The 21,360-nt window shown below is 37.8% G+C and overlaps 1 protein-coding gene across 6 annotated transcripts in view; it reads left to right on the top strand.

Annotated features, from left to right (window-relative positions):
* Positions 1-21,360, top strand: part of SWT1 (SWT1 RNA endoribonuclease homolog) — a 40,405-nt gene that overhangs the window by 18,421 nt on the left and 624 nt on the right. For 3 of the 6 annotated variants that reach the window (XM_068953533.1, XM_068953536.1, XM_068953534.1), the window contains exons 16-19: positions 1,208-1,336; positions 13,026-13,092; positions 13,991-14,055; positions 19,929-21,308. In XM_068953533.1, coding sequence (XP_068809634.1) covers positions 1,208-1,336; positions 13,026-13,092; positions 13,991-14,055; positions 19,929-20,034 — 367 coding nt within the window. In that variant the 3' untranslated portion in view covers positions 20,035-21,308. The other 3 variants (XM_068953537.1, XM_068953539.1, XM_068953535.1) reach the window with 2 other exon arrangements.

Genomic DNA, 21,360 nt, shown 5'->3' with positions numbered 1-21,360 from the left:
ACCTTAGTCCATAAAAAGCCATTTCGAGGTTGTGAGTTTTCTTGTGGTTATTTCCTTTCCAAAACTAGCTTACTTTTTTTTAAACTTTTAATTGACTTGAAATGTGTTACTAAGTTTTCTTGTTAAACAGAATCCTTCACCTTAAAATCTAGATGCAGAGTCTGATAATGAATTTCCTTTCTCCAATAAATTTGAAATTGCATGCCTTAAAAAAATAGCTATTTTACTGTTGCTTTTAGTTGGTTTATTTTTTAAAAGTCTGCTTGAAAATCATTGAAACATCGTGCTCTTGATGCTAACACAAAACTTGAATAAATATTACCCTCTTTTTTTTTTTTTTTCCTTTTTAAGAAAGGACTCTGTGTTATTTCAAGCACAGAGGAGCTCCATTTTTGGTGTTCTATTAAGGACAGTGTTTGTCTAATAAACAGTGATTAGTAGCTCTGGCAGTGCCATTTCTGCACTAGCATTTGAATATACTGCCAGAGCATAACTCCTCTTGGCCTACACCAGTGCAAATTAATCCGAATTGAAACTGGTTAGGAACTGGCTTGATAGTACTTAGAATCAGCTAAGGATTTGCACCAGAGGAGAACAGTCTTAGTACAGGATGGAACAGTTCTTATGTATCAGCTTCCAAAGTGGAGAGAGTTGGTTCTCTTACTGGGTTGCTTAATATTTGTGAATTTTTCATTTAGAGGTTGCAGAGGCTTTGAACAAAGTCTTACTAGAAAAACTCTCTCAAAATGTACCACTTTTAAGCGAAAACTCAACTGAATTGTTGGCTCCTGCCATCTGGTGAGGACTGCTGTGAGAAGAGGATAAAGTTTTAGAATGATAGTTTATTTCACAGTCGTCTTGCTACTGTCAAGAAAATACTGCTCATCTTCCACCTGGGGAGATTATTCTTCCTAAGTGCAATGCAACTTATGGTTCTCACACACCAGTTGCAGGAAAAGTGTCAGGCTTGTCCTGCTAAATCTGGAGAATGAAACGACTTGGAAAATTGCTTGGAAAACAATTTACTTTGCTTCTTCAGCCTAACAATTCTTCCTTTCTCGGAGAGGTATATTTAGAGTTTATCAGGTTATGCGTGCATTGTGTATAGTAGTCATCAGAATATAATGTATTCAATGCATACTGAATTTTTCCTGAATTTTGAGGATTTTTTCATTAACTACTTTTCATTGTTTCTTTCCAATATTAGTGCTGAAATTTTCCAGAAGTTAGACCCTAACACAGGAACTGTGACTGCAAAGTCTTCATTTGAAGAAGCTTTTTTAGGTCTGCAGAAATTGATAGCAGCTGTGAATGATATTCTTGAAGGAATTCGTAGGTAAGCACTTAAACTATTCATAAGTCATAAAAGTCACTGAAAAGTTATAATTTTTGATACCAAACTGCAATCTATTGTATGTGCTTAGTTATGTAATTTTTAGTAAAAAAAAAAAAAAAAAAATCAGAATCACTTTTGTTTAGAAGCATTTCTTGGTAACAAAAGAACAAGAAACTACTGCAGGCGTTCATATTTCTTGCAGTAAACTTTGTTTTACGACTTGGGACTTGTTTTCCAGTGTTTCGTGACAAACCACTCACATCTGCCCCAAATATAAACAAAACTGTGACCTGGTTAACCAACATATTAGCCGTGATGGCATAAGTTGAGAATATTTAGAACACTTTTTTTCTTTTTTTTTTTTTTTAGTGTAAGGCCTACTGGAATTAGGGCAAATTTCCATTATAGTAAAGGTCAAAGTTCTGGGACTTCATTCTTGACCACTTCTAGGATGTTTTTCATGAGTTAAAACCTATATTGCAGCAGTAACGGTCATAATGAACGAGCTGGACTCTTAAGTATGGATCTTAGTTTTCGAAGAGAAATATTTCCTCTTCCTTCTCACTCTCTTTTTTTAAGAGTGTAGAATAATAGAAATAAAGCTTTGCAAAGAGTAAGACATCTCCTCTATAGTCTTAATTTAATCCTTGGTCTAAATTCCACGTGGAAACAGCTACAGAAGAATGCTCTAAATTGTCTTTGAATTTGCTCTTGTGATTGTAGAGTTCCCTCAGTTTCCATCAACTTCAATGAGTGTTTGTAGGAACTGGTTTGTAACTGTGCTTGGAGTTCCCATAACTGTCGTGAGCCATCCTAAAGTGTTAAAGCCTATGAATCTGAGTGGCTGGAGTTTCATGATTTGGAAAAAATGTCACTTTGCACACTACTTTTTGCATAGTACTGCTGGACATACGTTAGAAAACGGTGAAAAAGATGCATGCAAATAATTTGGCTTGCCCTATATGTTCACGATCTGCCTTTTAAGTAAATGCAGAGGTATGTACTTCTATTATAGACCATTATAGCTCTGTTAGAGATTATCTAATAAATAAGCATTTCATTCTTTCAAAAAGTGATTTTTCTGTCATCCTTAATTTATTTGGTAATGAACTTTTAAACTTTAAATTATCAGTACATAGTTATGCTCATTACAATCTTTTCTGAAGGATCACAGTTGTTACGCTAATTATCAGAACAGTCCTACCAGATATGGGAATACTGTTATCCCCATTTTAAAGTGTGAGATCTGACTTATCAGCACTTCAGAAGTCTGGAACAGGGAACTGGAGCTCTGTCACTGAGGACTTGAACTGCTCTTCATTCAGAATTAGAGATTGTTCTTTTTTTTGCTAAGCTTAGCTCTTTTTGTTCCAGTCCTCAAGTTCTTGCCAGAAATCCTGTGGTATCTGTTGGATGTATGCTGTGGGGGTAGAGATTTAATATGAATACGGTGCCTCATGATGCAGTTATTTCTGTTACAGAGGTGTTTAAAAAACAAAAAAACACCAAAACTCGGTGTGACTACAACAAAAGACTTTTAAGTGAAAACTGTTTATTTTTAATATACCCCCTAATGGGAGAACACTGTGAAAACAGAAAGGTTTACCATTACAACAGAAAAATCAATTTTTACAAAAGATTGACTTGATTAGAGCCATTAGAATATTTGTAGCAAAGGTAAACAGATTCTGTCTTTTGAATTTGTTTGAAATGAAGAGAAGCTGTTTTCTCTTCCTCATAGTTACCTTGACACTCGATGGCATTTATGGAAGAGTTTTAAAAAATAATTTCTTACATTCAAAAATCTTGTATACCACTAAACTGAAATAGACTATTTATACATCTAGGATGAGTCTCTGAGTGGAGTAATTTTCTTTAAAGGTTTCGTTTAGAAATGTTTGCGCTGAGTTTGTTCTGCAGATCTGCAGTAGGGGGCGTTGTGGAGCAAGAAATTATGGGACGCTAATTTATCATTTTTCGTTTTAATTCTGAGTGTAGGTATTCAAATTAGTTGGAAACTTCTGAGTAGGTTTTCCAAAATAGTCAGAAGCTGTATTTATTCTTTTGTAAATCACTGTAGAGCATGGGACACAGTATTAAAACAGAAAGTCTGAAGTTTGCAAAATGAGATAGAAAGGCTGAGCAACCCAAGTAAAATGAGCCTAAGGTTATCCTTAGAGAATATGCATTTTGCTTAATTTTTGAAAAAATGCTTTGAAAGTATGTTGCATTTTTATGGTTAACCTAATGATGCGATTGCAGGAAAGGATAAGCATCTGGAGAAAAAGTAGTGAAAAAGTTCCAGTTTGAATATTTGGAGGTATATATGTGATTTGTGATTAAGATATAAGAATTTTCTATGTTAGCTTCTGTTCCTTGCTGTCCAGAGGAAAGAAGAGACAAATTGTCTTGTGAAAGAGTTTGGAAGTTTTACAGATAAGTTGCATTGGAAGTTCAACTGCATTAAAAATTCAGATTTTCATATTGTTTAAAAACAAAAGTTAGACTAAGCATGCTCACATTTTTGAGATAAATGTGAATGCTGGACTTAGTCGTAAACAAATTAATTCTGTGGCGCTACTACAGCTGTTCACACTGACTTGATGGCCAGAGCAAGCTTGTTTGTGAGAAATATAGATCTTTTAAAAAATGAAAACATAACAAGAGGAAGAGGGGCTTCTTGGAAGATTTCACGACAATGGCTCTTTACCTCTTACCCTGTTTTTGAAGGTGTTGTCACAGCATACAGATTTTTAGTTTTGTCGTGGCTTCTTCTCATAACAAAATTTGTAGCAGCATTCTGCCGCAAAGTATTGCGTGTTATAATGGTTTGCAGTACTTCAGCTATAATAGCTAGTATGGTTAGCAACTGTGGATAAACAAGTATGTGTTATTTCATAGTTGTTTCCTCAGGTACAGCTGACTCTGGCAGCTCTTGTTGTATCAATGTGTTCATGAGATTTGCTCACTCAAAGAGTGACTGTGAAATGGTTATTTTCTGCCTTTAACAGCAGAGGATATCGTGCCTCTTGATGTCTGTGACACCGACTAGCAATGAAGAAAGGCCATTAAACCTCTGAAATTTATACTTCAAGTCAAATTGTAAAGCCAAGAAATGTTTCTTAGGCATGCAACACTACCAAAAATTAGTGCTTCGTCTGTTTCTTATGCTAAATATCTTGGAATTTGTCTAAATAGTTCTCTGACTTTATATTTTAAAGCAGTTTTCTGAATTTATTTATGAAACTCGAAAGAAAGGAAAGGAGAAATGGGTTTTGACTGCTTTGGAAAATTTATCAGCTTCCTTCATCTATTCCACAGTGATGTGGACTATGTATACTTTTTTATACTACTACAATATTTTAAAATAGTTGTCAAGTGGATAGTGTTTCGGATGGTTTTCAGTGATAGTTTATGCTTGTATTTGTGTTGTGTATTGTTTGGAATTGATTAATGAGGTGCCCTAGCTTAGGTCCTGATTTTTAAAATGCATTGTTGGTTTTCAAATAGCTCTTTGAGGCGGCAGAAGTATGTCTGCAACTAGGGGCTTTCAGGTTTGTGCCAAGTCTTGCTTTCACAAACATTTGTAGAATCGTTCCGTTGATTCTTCTGGAAGGCTTTTGGGCCTCTCGTATTTAGAGAGAATAAAAGTTTAAGTGTTTATCACAGATAATTAACTCTTATGGATCTAGTTCTAAGCACAACTCTTATGGATCTAGTTCTCTTATGGATCTGGTTCTAGTTCTAGTTGAGGATATCACTGCTAGGGGAGATTTTTTATATGTATGTAAAATATATATATATGTACCTATGTATACCTATGTGTACCTATGTATATGTGTCTATATACGTATAGATACGTGCACAAACACTTGTGATATACTTGACTCTGTAGTCAAGTTACATGATATCCTTGTGCAGGATGTGTTTCTCTCTTCAGCCAGTACAAGACAACAACAGGGAGAGGGCATTAATTACCAAAACTTATTTTAATTTCTTTCACTGACTGACTTGTTCTTTTTTACCCTGTTTTCGTGTCTTGGGAAGTGGTTACAAACGTATTAGATGTAATGGCTACTGGCATTTAAGAGAGTAACTCCTTCTGTACTGTAAAACAAAAGCGAATTTCGAGCAAAATTACTAATGCGTATGTTGAAATTGAGGTGTGCGCCCATGCTAGTAGAAAATCGCACTTCTGGTACTTACAGCTTTTTGTGATCTATCTTCTGAAACATACTACTTTTGTCTTGTTTCTCTCAAATCTCCCCCTTAGTATATTGATGGGAATGTTAGAATTAGCCTTGAAAGGATAAGAAAACTTAATCAGCAGCATTTAATATATCTGGAGGGGGCTTATATAAGTCAGCAGTTTCTTTTGACCGAGTATAACTTCTGACTTAAGAGTTTATATTCACCCTCAGGGAGTTTTATGTGGGAAACTTACTGCCTTCATGTTTCCTGCCAAAGTTACTTTTAGGTAAGGAATTAAAAAAGACAGAGGGGGAAGGGGGGGAAAAAAGAAGTCTAGTCTTGGGTGAATTAATGCAGTTGTTTCAGTCTGATTTTTTTTTTTTTTTCATCAGTACACTAATAAAAAATTGTTTTGTTCCTATACACAAAAAATTATTTTATTCCTATGCCAATTTTAAAATTGCTCGCAATTTACAGCAAATACTGTTAAACACTCCTAAACTTTTATAACCGTATATTGTCAGGTATAAATATTTGTGTTATTTACTATATTAAGTAACCTAAAATTCTGCTTTTCTAATATATATCTCAATGGAGTTTGTGCTTAATAAATTTCTAGTGCAATTGATTGGGAAGCACTGATTTGAAGGAGGGCTTCACAAACATTTTAAATTCAGAAATATAATAGTTTTTAAGATCTTCTCAGAAATGCTTTGCTTATGCATTATTTGATAGCACTGATAACTGAATTAATATTTGGAGATTAACTAATTTAAAAACAGCTTGGGAAGTCTGTAAATGTAGTGAAACTGATCCCACTCTGTTTATTTGGCTGGTCGACTGAAGAATCAAGATTTCTTTTCCTTAGTGTCCAGTTAGCAGATTGTCTTTCTTCCTCTAGATTGCTGTGGCATTTAATCATTTCTATCCAAAAATCTCTAAATTAAGAGCTCGACATATCAGTCGTCCTGCATGTGCTATCCCTTTCTAGAAGTAAAGGGGAGAGTAATTTCTAGTTCAAAAAGTATCATTTCCCTTTCCTACTACTGTGGGCTTGGGGTTTTTTTTGTTTGTTTGTTTTTGTTTTTTAAATTCAGATTAAGCCTAAAATATTCTTGACCACTAAAGAAGAATAGAAAAATTTATTTTAAATGTAAATTTCAGCCTTGGGGTGCTGGGCTTTGTGCAGACCTCCAAGGTAGACAGAACTGGTGTGAGTAAGAAATAGATGTTGGAAATACTGCATGTAAAGGTTTTGTACAAACCAGAGGCACAGTTCCGTATTCCTGTTCTTAGTGGCAGATCTGGCTAGTGTTGCTACCCAAGGTTGTTACTGCCTCAATTCTTGCCGTTTGTGTAGGTGCCCTTTAAACAAGATGCGTGACATAATTTACAAAACTCTGTACTTTTGGGGTGAGGGAGAGGAGGTTTTTTAACCTCTGATCCCTAATCCAGTTTGGAGTATGACGATGCACAATCAAATGGGCACAACTGAGAGCAGGATTATAGGCGAATGAAGGTCTGAACAGGCATCTTGGGGAGGGGGACTGTATGGAGAAATTTCTCTCTCTCTAGAGCTCAGCACTCATGGGGAAACATCCCCGTAATTACTGAGAAAAAAAATATAACTTTGCATCAATAGCAGCGCTTACAAAGCTCATCCTTTTTTTAAGGAGTGGTGTTGTGTAGTTTAGTCATCATGTCTGATATAGCTGCAGATGTGAAATATCTGATCAAAACTTTTCTTCCAGTTGCAGCGTTTTCTTTCCTATGTGGATTCTTTGCAGTCTCCTACTGCATTTGAACTTAGCTGCAGCCTGCTGTGTCAGCAGGGTCTGAATGTGGTCCTTTACCCAGCTGCCTGTTCTAGTGACAAGTGTAAGAAACCAAAATATTTCAAGACCTCGCTCTGTCAGATACAGTTGAAACTGGCCAATACTTAACATCGTGTGGAGCGGAGGTAGTATTGTTGCTTAAGCCTCATTGCCTTTAATCCAGCCTAAAAAGCAAAGTTCTTAGGGCTCGCTAGAAATGATTAATCCCATAAAAGTCATGGTCCTTTTGGACCTTATAAAGCTGCCAAACGGGCATCTCGCCAGAGCTGGCACTAGGATCTGGCATCAGAAGTACTTCTATAGAAGCAATCATGATCTTAACTTCTTGTTTTGGGAAAAATGCATGTGATTTCCTAGCGGACAAACGCTGAACAAAACTCCCAAATATGTGTCGATGATTATAAAAACACCTTCTGGAGTCCCTCATTCCAGCACAATGTAATGAAGAATTGTTAAATTATCAAGATTTTAAGCCTCATGCAGGTTTTATTTTCCATTTTTCAGCCTTCCCCTCCCCCCCCCGCTCTTCTGAGTTTAAGGTTAAATGGGGCTTTTAGTGGGTTAAGTTGACTTTTATACAACTAAATCACTGTGTCCCTTTGATTAAGCCCGTGGGTTCATCAAATTGGTTAATGCTTTCTGACAGTTTCATCGGTTTAGGCTGCCTTTGTAGTAGCCTGAGGCATAAAAGAGGAATGGCTCAGTACGTAGTAAGTACTAAGTTGCAGAGATTTGGCCAGATTTGAGAGGGATTGCCACGTGCTCTCATATGACTTTGTATCCATGTGCTTTACTCATCATTGCCCAGTGTTTTAGTGTTGGTGAGCGGCTGGCAGGCTGACCTGCTTTCAGTGCCAGCTTACTGTCTCTTGTCTATTTGTTAAGTTTCTGATCCTTTCTGAACAGGCTTTGCTTGTTTCCCAGTTTTTCTCTATCCGCAAGCAAGGAAACATGTGACAGGCTATTTCCTATCTACTTGCATTCTTGATTATCTTACCATACTCTGTGTATGTCTTTGCCCTGTCACTTGCCTGATGCTGGTAGCTGAATAAGTGTTCTGAGCGGTTGGGGAAGCCCTATGGCTTATGAGGTGGAAGGGGTTGGATCTTGTGTGGGACCTGAAGAATCTCAGCCTACAGAATGGAAATAACTAAAGGAGCATGACTCTCTAAATTTCAGTAGCTTTAAAGATTTCTGTGTTTTCTTGGTCCTGATATGAATTTTACAACGCGCTCAAACTAGTGACTTCTGTACAGTGACCATTTTAGCCTTGTAACAAGAATGTAAGTTCTTCCTGATCATTGCCTTGTTAAAACAGAAAATGCAACGTGCTTGAGATGTCCTCTCTCTCTGTGAAACAGGGAGCAGAAGTTAAAGAAATCTGGAAATATTATTATTTCTCTTGTGTTCAAGGAGAGGAAAGGTATCTGTGCCACCCTTTATTAGGTTGTTCTACCTAGTTGTCATATGCAACTGTGAAACTGCATAGTGTTTGAATTTGACATTGCCCGAGTGTGTGGTCAGCATCACAAAGCACATCATGTTTAGTTTGCAACACGGTATACATGCTTGTTTATATTTTTCCCAACCTTAAGGAGCTACCTGTAGTGTGCACTTGTTTTAGTGTATCAGAGAGATTACGTAGGAATCATGAACACTGAAGATGGACAAAGAAGAGGTGATGGTACTCCAAATAGGTATAAATAGGTATGATAAAGCCTGATTCTTTCCTTTCTCCCCTTTTCCCCAAGAGCAGTAATTAACCTCTGTTCTGTTGCTGGTGTCCATACTGGATTATTTTTGTCCTTACTAAAATATGTTACTCTGCAGAATAGCCTGGTATACAAAATGTTTTTAGAACATTGCACAGAGCCGTACTATAGTTTGTAGCTTGATCCCAGAACAAGTTGTATTTTAGTGGCAATCCAACCCTTACGTCACCCAACGTCCTTTGCCACCGCCTGCTCAAGAAGTGAAAAACGTAGGGTCGGTCATTCATCGTTTGTTTTGCATCGCTCTGCTGGTGGGAATGGTAATGTGATTTGGTGGATTTCTGCCCTTTGCTTTTGAAATACTTTTGATGTAATTTTGGCAGAGGGGGAAAAAAAAGCAGTAGATAAATATTGCAGTGGGCACAACACTGAGATCCAGATTGATATTTAGAACCCTTTTACCCAAGAGCCCCTTTGCTTCGTGTGTTGCTGATTGAGAGATTGCTTTCTAGAACTGCTTTTGTAGCAGAGGCATTTTTTTTTCCATAGAGAAACTGTGAAAATGAGATCAACTTGATTTAAGAACAAATGTGCTTGCAAACATTTTCAGATTTCTACCAGTAAATCTCCACTTAAAGTTTCTCTTTTCCTTAGGGCAGAATGGTGGTGACAGGAGATGAAAGGAACATAAAATTATGAAAAGCAGTAGCCAGTAGTGTGAAACGGTTGCCCTGCTGACAGGAGTGTTTTAGATTTTTCTGGAGGGAGGGGGGGAAAAAAAGAAGTATTCCAAGACCGGAACTTAAATTCCAGTTCATATTTAATTAAAAACAATAATAACCATTCTGTAGTGAATGCTGACCTGTTAAGCATTCAGGGGGGGAATGTGTGGGGGAAGTTAATACATATGTTCTCTCACCAGATTCTTTTGAGAACTTCATGTAACAAATGTTTGTTCATTGAAAAAAACAAATGCCTTTTATTTGAAGATACTGTAATGCATGGAGCCAAATCTTAGACGTCACTTATTATAAATGCAGAAATCATCATTGTGGCTATCCAATCCACTCCATAAAATAAGTCACAGAATTTAACGTTAAGTTAAATGCTTGTATGCTTGTTCATACGTTTTACTTCAAATTTTCAAAGAACTGGAAGCCCAACCAGTGTCTACACTCGCCTGCGGTCTAGTAACCTAATAGTGAGCTGAGTGGATAGTGTTAGCAGCTTGCTAATATACTTTGGTCACCAGTACAAAAGTAAGTACGCTTTCCAGTTTGATGTCCTTGCAAAAAATTAGGAGGAGGAGCAGTGAGGGTCGCCTTGAAACTTCAGTGGAATCGCTCTCAGCCTGTAGCATCCTAATTCGCGTCCAGATTCAGAAATTTTAATACACACATTGTTTACTTTCCCTAGCAACTATTCAAAAGTGCTATCCCAAAAGTGGGAAAGGATCAAATATAACATACGTGATAAAGTTGCTTAAGGAAAAGGAAATGTGGGTGGAGTGTTGTCCGCTGTCATATTAATTGACAGTGTGATTAAAAGAAGTTCTGCTCAAAACTAGAGGTCCAAAAATGAACTTGGAAATAAGGTCTAATGTTGTTTTTAAAATTACTTTGAAACTGGTTTTCTTTACAAGTAGTCTTGCTAAGGAAGGTTAAGACAAGTTTTAAGTTTGTAGCCGCTTCTCTGGCCTGGGGATTGGGAAGTTGGAAGTCTGGCAAACAGAAGCAGTCATGCAGAGACGCAGTGTGGCCCAAGGGAAGGGGAGCACAGTTATGTCCTGCCTTCCAACCTGTCCTCGGTCTCTTCTTTCACCTTTTAGTAGCTTATATATGTTTTTTGTCCCCCGTAAAATCCAGAAGCCCGTAATTATTACGGTTTTTCTTCCTCCCACCTACTGCTCTTTTGCCCCATTTTCCATCCTTCCTACCAAAAAACTTGCCTGGCTGCTGGCCGTTTAACTATGGCAGCAAACATATCCAACGCCCTTCCGGCTCTGTCTTTCTATCACAGCAGGAAAAGCGTATTGATGAACATGTTTTGCCTTACCGCATTGTGTGGCAGCATATAATGGCATTCAGGTCAAGGTACCAGTAATGTTTTACCTTTCATACCATTTTTCTACAATTGTGTGTTCTGTTTTATGAAAGCAATTACTAAATATACAAGTTTTGCTCCTTTTGGCATAAAATAGAAGGCAGAATAGTACAAAACCCATCAGCAACAGAAATCCCACGTTCCCAGGCTTTGGTATAGCAGTTTATTGATGTTGCAGATGCCTGATGGGGATAGCTAAAGCTGATGCGTTGTCCCATGCGGACAGGGTTGCTGGCTGGTGGCTACGTGTAGCCAGGCAGCGGGAGTCGCAGCGCGATGCAGTTCACGTTGCCAGGACTTTCAGCGTTTACAAGGACGTCTGCCAAATTGCCTGCGCTGGGTTTTTGTGCTCTCAGAGTGATAGCTTTCTCACTGAGGTAGCAGCTGAAGACTTTGAGGTATTTTTAGGAGAATTTAGTCAGTCGATTCTCTTGAAGACTTTTACTTGGCAGATTGAGGTTTTTTGTTTTTGCTTTGGGGGGGGGAAAGTAAAAACAGGGTGCATCTCCTTAGGAAGGGAGAAAAAGTGTGTGATTAATTTGTGTTAACCACGATAATTCCTATGTAAAATCAAGTAAAACTGAAAGTAAAGTAAAGCATCTGACTTGCTAGTTATGATAAATTAATAAGCTTTATCACTGTCTTCCAGCCTGTTTAAAATACGTTGACTTTTTTTTAACTAGGACTGATTCTATTTTTCTATTTTTTCAGTTCCTGATTACTTCGTTTATAAAGGTTTACAATTGCAAAGTGGGGGAGGGGAGAAGAGCATTTGGGTACTTGCCCATGGGAAAGTAAATAGCAGTTTTTGTGTGTGTGGTGGGTTTTTTTTTTTTTTTTTTTTGGTTAAGTCGGTCATTTTCTTAAATCTGTTTAGGTTCTTAGAACTTAACATAGGCAGAATTTTATCAGATTTTCTTAATCCATTTAAAGTGTTATTCGGCGTTTAATATAACGCAAGAGTGCTCACTTTTTTCCCCTGGTGAATGCAAATGAAGTTACTCTGAGGTATAGGTGAATTATATCTGCTTGACTGGATTAGGAGAATAATTTTTTGGAGAGAATTGTTTCCGTACTGGATCGTTTTTGGAGGCTTTGTGGAAGAGAGCTTGCATCTCGGGACCTCGCAGAGACCAAATGGAGAGACCAAAGCTAACGCTCTCTTTTGCAGGTGGCATCTCTGTTTGCCATGTGTCGAGCAAAGACTAGGTTTTGGGAACTGCTGCTGGCTCCTGAGTACAGTCTATGACTGAATGAAATATCAGTACTTCACGTGATAGTTGGTTCTTCACACAGACACCTCTATTCAGCTGTTAAATGGTCGTTTCCCTTCTCAGTATAGGGTGTGTAACTGGCTGCGTGTTATTAGAAGTAGCAAAAATGTTATATAAAAAAGTGAAATTCAAGCTGTGTGGTAAAATACTGGAGGGACTGAGGTACAGCTTTAACTAGTGTGGGAAAGTTTTGTATTGTGTGTCGGTTTTCTGTTGCTCCACGTTAAGACAAAAGGCTTTGCTTATGTGAAACAAAAAGCTTTCAGTTATTGGTGGTTTTCTCCCTGCCTATATAGAGAAATGGCTCATAAAAACATGAGTTGAATTTTTAATTAGGAAAAACTTTCATAGAATGTCCTCGCAGGCAGAATAAGCTCATTTAATTCTTTTAGAGGAGTGGAAAGGGATGGATGGAGGGAAAATTCTTCAAAGATCAGAATTTCCTTTTCATTTAAAGAAAGTGATTAGATTTTTTTCATGATGTACTTCTGACTACTTTTTTTTTTTTTTAACTCTTTCATAGAATCCTTGAACACTCACTTAAAAAAACAAAAACGTATTGTTTCTTTTTCAGAATTCTGACCCCAAGCAGTACTTTCCAAGATATTTGGACCCTCTATAACTTCCTCATAAGCAATGAGGTATGAATTTTTCTTTAATGTTTTATCAGGTATGCTTCTATTAAGGTTTTTTATCTAAAGGAGTTATGAAGTTAGCTGTCCGGTCATATTTCCATTCAGCTAGAATTTTTAGGGTTTGATCTTATTTATTAGACATCAGATGTAATGAAAGAACACTTCTTGGTTTGTACCTACCATTAGAATTTCTAACAACGTTTGAGTTGCTTGTTTGTCTTTCTGAGTGCTTATTTGTTATGAACAACTTGTTGCCGGGAGTTAAAGTCCTTGAAGCTGGAGTCACCAAAATATCACTAACCTAGTCATTTTTTCAAAAGAGTACGTTGCACTAGGTAGTTCTGCTGAGAACGTTGACTGTAGTTCAGAGAGAGGGAAAAAAGATTAATTGAATCACCAGTTATTCATGAAGTTTCAATTTGGTTGCGTTGAAAGGTTGTTAAGATGGAAATGAATGTTTGCAGTAGAATCAAGTTATTTTTCCATTTAGCATATTGCATATTTCACATTTTCAGGCCTTTCCTTTACAGCATGTATTTATTGTTTTGGGGCCTGTACTGTAGGGCTGCTGTCTTTATAGATTTCAGCGAGTCGGATGTTATTTTGTTTGCTATAGAGTTATAAAATTCAGAGGGGAAGGAAGAATTATTGAAGGTCTTACATATTTGTCCAGAAGGTATTTAAAAATGAAGTTGGAATGATATCTGTGCTTCCAGTTATTTACAGTAATGATGCTGAATTTGTATGATTTGATTTTTATACCACATAGCATGACTTTCTTTTTCCGTTATCTAAACCTGAGATTCTGCTAGATAACACATTAACTGTTATACTAGCCGTATAATTTTAATTGGTATATTGTACTTGGTAAATTAGTATATTAATTCTTTGTTCTTTATTTCAGATAAATAACAGTATACAATTTACTGCTGAGGAGCTCTATGAATGTGTGTCACAAGAAATATATAGGTAAGTTAATTACTGACCATATCAGATGGGATTCCAGAGAGATTATAGCATGTACTGTATCAACTGAAGTACCAAAAGATAACCTTTTTTGTTTATATATATATATAAACAAAATATATTTTGTTTGTGTATATATATATATATATATATAAAAATACATGGCCATTGTTTCCATATGATAGTCACTTTTTCAACAACTCTGAAGAAATAAAATGCTTGTTTCCAACTCAACCTTTACTTTCCGGGTTGATTTTGGAGAAGATGAGGTAGGGAAAACGGGAGTATTTTCTTCAGTACAGTTTCTTTTATTTATTTATTCATAATGACCTACTATCACGACAGAATAGGAAAGGACGGAAAGTAAATTAGAGTTGAGCCATTAGGACCCACACAAGGCTTTTCAGCTGTTTGGCTGTGAGGCGGAACGTTGGTCCCTCTTTCCTGTAGGAGTGTTGGATTCATGTCTTAGTGGTAGACAGAGCCAGTCAGCAGGTCAGCATCCATTACAGATTAGGTTTGAATATGGAACTGCATTTAAATAAATTTGGTTATAATTGCAGTTTTATCTTGATGAACAAGACAAAACAAAATGACAACACAACAAAATCCATCTCTTTCTATCAGAACTATGCTTAGTTCAGTGGAGGAAAAAGCCTTGCGATTCTGGAGGCCTGAATGTGTGACTGAACTTTATATCCATGAAAGTAGCACTGTTCTGCTAAGTTGTAGACATCATTATCAAAGTCATAAGTCATTGTATGTTACTAAGCCATTAGTAAGTACAGTTAGAAAAAGAGGAGAAACAACTAAAACTTCAGTTTCCAATTACTGTTTTGATTTAGGAGGCTTTTTTTACAGTTAAATCACATGAAAAGAAACATTCTGTTGCGCAGCTGAGTTAAAAGCTTTGAAAATGTTAATCTAGAAGTGAGTGGCATGCGAGCCTTGCTGTAGTTTTTTGCTATAAAGTTGATGGCTCATGAACAGGTTTCCTTAATTTCTGTAGTGGCGGGTTTGTAAATCCAGGTTTTATGGGATTTTTAAAATCCCATGTTTTTTTGGAATAAATCTTAAATGGATACAAAGGGCAGGTAAATATTTTATTTGATATTCCTGTCATAGAGATATAAACTAGATGTAACTTACCAGGATAAGAAGAATGGTTCCATCAGATGTATAAAAGGCTTACAGATGATTTTAATCTGAGCTGGAAAATTATTCCAAAAAATCTTTGCTAGCCCAGGTTGACAGTGATTTCTTAAATCTTCTGTAAATTTAAAAGTCCTAACTGTTGGGAGGTGAGAGAAAGTTTTTGCAGGCAGGGAGAAACTCGATCTATATTTCAGCAGAAAAAAACAGTTTTGCCGGCTGGGCTGGCTTTAGTTGTCACCAGCACTTCTGTAGTTCTCAGACAGCAATTTTTAGACATCTGTGGAAATCTCCGTCATTCTCTGTATAAAATCTAGCGTACAGCCCTGTATGCCTTCCCTGAAGCTGAACTGCCTCTGTGTTCCTCTCATTCTCTTATTCTCTCTTTCCTTTCTTTTTTTTTTCTTGTTAATATAAGAGCTGTCCTTTTCTCTGCCTGCCTGCCTTTTTTTTTTTTTTCTTGTTGCTTCTTCTCTTTCCCTCTCCTTACAGCGGTAGAGACTGAGATGTGGCGAAAGCAAAGCCGTGTCACAAGACAAGAAATATCCATTCCACTGAGTCAGATCTGTTACAGTTCTTACCATTTTCAAGTAAAGTTAGGGATCGAGGGGAGAACACTGGATGAGAAAAAGGTGGCAAAGAGCAGGCCTGACTGCTAGTTTCTTCCTCTATACAAGTACTTCAGACCTGGGAAGGCTGGCTTACGGAAATCCTGGCCTGGTGAGCCTTTCTTAGAGTGAGTTTTTGTTCTCCCCTTCTGAATAGTGGGGAAATATCATGATGTTAAGGTTCTTCCCCAGAAGAACTTGGTAGGTTAAGAGAAACTTGCTTAAAGCCCTTCCTCCTCTGTCTTTTTCCTCCCTGCCTTCCTGTTCACGTATGCCATGGGGGCAATAGCGTTGCTGGATTGCAAGCAAGAGCTTCAGAGAGGACAAGCCTAGCTGTCCTGGCAAGGGGCTAGTGTGAAGCCTGACAGTAAGTTTTGCGGCCAGTCGTTTCTAAGGCTTTTGAATTTTCACTGGTGAGGAACCTGTAACAGTTTATACCCTTTAAAGACGGTTTGATATAAAGGCTAAGTGATGGGAAGAATTATTCAGGCTTCATTTTGCAAGTCTCTGATCTTGCCTAAACTAAGAGAACTTACTGTTTGGCGCCCTGAGCATCTGAGTAGCGTGCCTGAAAGCTGCGCGTTATTTTCACGCTGCCCTTTTTGCTCTTTGACCTGGCGCCTCTACCTTGCAGTAAACTGCCAAAGGAGGAGGAGGTGACTGCGTCAGGCAGTGGCGGGGAAGGTGCCGATATCTGGGGCCTGGGAACAGGCACTGACACGGCGATACCAGGAGCTCGATCCCTTCGACCTGGTGTTTCCCTGCTAGCAAGGGACACCTCAGCCAGCTGTGCAGTCTGGCCATGTCTCGCCAACCCCCTAGCCAGCTGTGCAGCCCGGCTGACCCTCGCGGTGCTGCCTATAGCAAGTCTGTCGCTTCTCACGTTGTTGGCTGTCACATCAAGCGGTTTCTCCTGGAGTGTCCAGTAGTCCCCCGTGACCTGCTCAGCAGACGGCTTAACCTCCGGCCAGGGCCTCAGCAGCAGCCTAGATGTTTGTGCGCAGGCCTAACAGACTGACGAGCTGGGTGTCTGACATCTGCGTTCACGCATTTCGGTAGAATTTATTTGCAATCCGGTATCCACCGCTATGTTTCTGAGGGTGCAGAAACAATTTCCCTTGACCTGTTTAAAATTAGTTCTAGTGGAACTATAGTAACCCTGAGAGTTGACCCATTGCACTGTACTTCAGTATAAAAGGTCCATGTGTGTGTAGAATCATACCCTCTACCATCCTAGCTGTTACTCAGTGGCCACGAAAGTAACGGGGGGAGAATTTTAATCGAGCTAGAAGGGGAATGAAACGTTATCTCAGCTGAGATATTTTACTGTGCTAGTTTTCAAGAACTGTTAACGAAGAAGGCGCTTAACTGCTCTGGAGGGTTTATAACTTGTGTCGCTTAGGAATTATGAGGATAAATTATTTCTCTCTAAACAGACTTGACCGATAGCCCTAGTAAGTTCACTGTGCTACTGGCTACCAAGCAGTTCCTAACTCTCCAGCGCTGAACTTGGGTTGAGGCTTGGTTTGTAGCTGGTGAATGGAGTTCAGTCATCAGGAGGATGGGTGCTTTCTCATCAACATAGCTGCACTAATTGTTCCTCACTGTTCATCTCCTGCTCTGTGGGCTGATCTGCCAGTCTTGTTACCTGTTAGAACAAAAATTACTATTGAGTTTATGGTGCACGTCCTTTTTAAAGCATCCCTTAGTTTGAATAGTATTTGATTTTAAAAACAAAACAAAACAAAACATTTTTTTTAGAGGCAGATCAAGTGAAAGAGGATCTAAGAAGTAGTTGATGGGAATAGATCTGCATGGATGCTGCCATAAAGAAAATAATGTGTATAACTTGTGCTTAGCCTTTTGAAAATTACTATTTAGGAGGCTGGTCTGGTCGCCCTCAGGCTGCACTCTATTAATTTTTTAACCTTGCTTTTTTTTCTCTTTTAAGGGTCCTCCCAACAATTTATCTTTTGAAAAAGAGAAATTACAGAATGTTTTCTATATAATCAGGTTTAGATCATCTTGTATAACAGAAACATAAAGAATAAATCAGGGTGATCAAGAGACTGATGCTGTGTGCAAATACAATGAAAGGTACAATTCAAACAGTCTTTATGTACATATAATGTGAACTCCCTGTTCTGTCAAGAAAACTGATTTAAGTGCCCTTTCAACGCTTTTTTTCTTTTTTTTTAAAATTTCTTTTAATAGAGTGGACAGCAAAAAGTAACGAGATCTGCCTTTTTGGCTGAGTTGCACGTTAGTTATTTTAGGGATGTTAGCGTAACATCCTTATTTTTAGCAGCTTTAGAGCAAAAGATCACAACTGCCTAATTTGTTTTCTGCCTGGTCAATTTTAGTTAGAAATTGTATTAAGTTGTATTCTCTCTGAATTTGGACAACCGATTTCAAGCTTTGCAGCCGCTATCCCTGTTAGAAAGTAACAAATAATTCATAGTAACTGCTCTTCATCAGAGATTATTCGGTCGCAAATACCACGTAACAGCTTGCAAAAATTACCCAGCAGGTAAGAGGTGGGAGCAGACTCTCTTCCATCGGTAACTGCTGCACAGAGGGGCTGCTGCAAGGAGGTGAACAGATCGGCGTGGATACAAAGGGCGTGTTGTTATGGGCTCTTCTTCCCCAATGGGGTGAATAGGATTTTTTGTGTCTCTTGTATAGCAAGAACGTCAAATGTACCGCTGTGACGTCTGCGGTGATTGTTTAAAATAACAATTCTTGTGTGTACCTGAGTGGGTTTTTTTTATTTTTTACTCTTTAAAATATAGCTGGTTTACCTGTGGTGGGCTTTTCTTCCCCAAGGACTGAAGCAAATATATTTTGAAAATACTGTAGCTTAAGGATTAGGCTTTAATCGGTATTTGTCAGTTTTAACCACTAGCGGTGTTCAAAGTCTAAGTACAAAGGAGAGTTTTCTGTTGCTGTTGTTTTTTGTTGTCGTTCCTGTTTACCATTCAGTCAATTTTACCCTCTAAATTTTAAGTTTAGACTGAAAAGCAAACACAAGTATTTTGGCAACTTTATAGCCAGAAAAACGGCAAACTGCATAGAAAAGACTGGTCGAACAGTGTGAACAAATACAAATGCAACAGGTTGCGTTCAGGGTTGAGTCTACAGGTGACCTTTATGAAAGTAGACATACGGAAACCACTTCCTGCAGGTTTATCGTGTTTATTTAAGCGCTCTGAAAGACTGAAGTTTTGTTTCACTGCTTTCAGAGAACGTAGAAATTGGAAAGGTTTTCATGTGTTGAATTAGCATGACCGCTATTTAAAAATCCAGCGCTCTTTCCAGTCCAAAACAGAAATTGCTGTGGTTACTGTAAATACCTGGTAAACGCATGCTGAGTTCTCGACTCCAGACACTATTTTTTTTCCTCAGGGCTTGTGTCTCCTAATGGAGATAGGAACGTAGTAAGCCCCTTCCGACTAGTTAATTTCCATGGCATTTACTTTGTACAAGCAGAAACTTACTTATATTAAAAAGTTGTCTCTTCCTCTACAATTACTAATACTCAAAAGTTTTGGATATGAATTAGGCAAGTACAAAAGTGACAGGACTAACTGTACCCATATAAGATTGGAATTGGATTCTCTACGTGCCTAAAATTAAGACACTCAAACTGTGAAGGAAACTTGTTTCAATTTGTGGGATGTGTAAATGCATAGAAAAGGGGTTGAGTTGCCTCTTAAAGGCATTCTCATTCAAAAGCTTCAGTGAAAAACAAGACAGCATTTTAGATTAGTTGAAGGTCTAATGTTGCATTTAGAAGACTGAAATTGCGTTTGCTCTGTGGCTTTTAGACTGTTTGTACCTTTTAATAAAGATTTTATTGCAGCATACAGCTGGGAACAAATACTGAGTAGCTAGCTCTAATGAACCTAATCTTTTGCTAGAAAGAGAAAATGCTTCTGGATTTTCAGAGAGGATGAGTATTTTCTGCTTTTGACAGCTTTAAAGCATGGTCTTAGAATCTCTTTGAAACTTTTTTTTTAAAAAAACAACATACTGAAATTTGTGCTGTCCAAGGAAGGTAGTCCCTTGCTTCCTGACAATCTTAGTAAAAATCTCTCTCTCTCTCTCCCTTTCTAGAGAAAGGCTAGCTGTTGGGTGTTGCCAATTGGCTCAGCTGGAACATACGATTAAGCAGTGCAGCGTGTCTGTTCACATGGAAGCAAAAAACAGGGGCTGGCTGTGATCCTTCAGTCAAGGTTTGGAGCTGCAGTGTTCACCCCCTTCGCTTTCCTTGTCCAAACCAAGTATAACAACTTCTCTAGTGGGGAAAGAAAAAAGTATCAGAGGAACCAAAACTCTGCCTTTTTTTCTTGATGGTGCTGTTTTATGTTTGTTGAGTTAAAGGAAAAAAAACAACTGGTTACACATGTGAAGCATTGAAACTCAAGAGTTTCTGCTAAGAACTGCAAGCTAGTAGAATTTGCTGTCCTAAGAGTGTCTCTCGGGCTGGATACAGCAAAAGCATAGTGCCTGTCAAGAAGACAGACTAGTTTTAAAAGACTAGTTCAAAAGAGCTACTGTTACCTGATTTTGAGAGGTTAGATCTGTTGCTAACATTTGTATTAAAAAAAAAAAGTGTGTAAGGTATTTGTTGAAGATAAAACAGATGAAGGGGAGGAGGGGAAAGGTGAGGAAGAAAAATGTATTGTGATACCTGGGGCTCTAAAAGGACGAAAAATGGAAGTAGTTGAATGTTCAAGTCAGATACCGATGATGCTTACTGTGTTTTACTACCCCCCTGTAGAAATGAAGGATTTAAAGGTGCAGAGCGCCTCTCTTATATTCTGCAAATAGATAAGGTTTAAGAGAGGATGTAGCATAGAGAAAGAAATTGATTTTTTTTTAAATTTATGTAAATATTTATCCTGGACCTCCTTTTTGTGCTTTTGTCAACATTAGATACTCTACATGTAATTTGACCTCTTCTGGTGAGAAATCTCTAAGCCAGTGACAACAGTGAAATTAGCATTAACACTTGTAATTATGTCAATTATATATAATAATAATTTTACTAAGTTTGGAGGAAAGTGATGTTTTTGTCCTTGATTAAAATAACTACTTATTCGTAGTAGCTCTCATAGAGTAGGAATTTGGAAAATTCCTCATCCTTCTGTTATCTTGCCTTGTAAAGGCAAGTGAGTTTTCCTGTTGTTTTTTGTCCTCTGCAGGTTATAATCAATGACTTGCTTGTCACAGCTCTTTGTGACATCCCTGTTTGAATGCCTCAGTTGTTGCTTTCCAGAACTGATTTAAGACGATATTAAGCTTCCTAAAAGCCATTGTCAATGCTGCTGTGGCCTTCAAAGCTACCTCTTCAATGTATGTATTTGTACAGAGATGAGATATAACTGGTCCAGTTCTAGACATGTTTATTTTAATATTCCTTTTGAATGTATTTGTAAGAACTTGATTGTAAAAAAATCTAACTTATTGTTATAATAAATAGCTAATTCTTGATGTCAGTGTAGTTTTGAATTTATTCCACAGTTTGTCCAAGTATGTCTGTGTT

Source organism: Struthio camelus, chromosome 8 (assembly GCF_040807025.1).
Source record: "Struthio camelus isolate bStrCam1 chromosome 8, bStrCam1.hap1, whole genome shotgun sequence".
NCBI classification, from domain to species: domain Eukaryota; kingdom Metazoa; phylum Chordata; class Aves; order Struthioniformes; family Struthionidae; genus Struthio; species Struthio camelus.
Note: the sequence above shows the minus strand (reverse complement) of the source record. Positions and strands in the feature narration are given on the sequence as shown.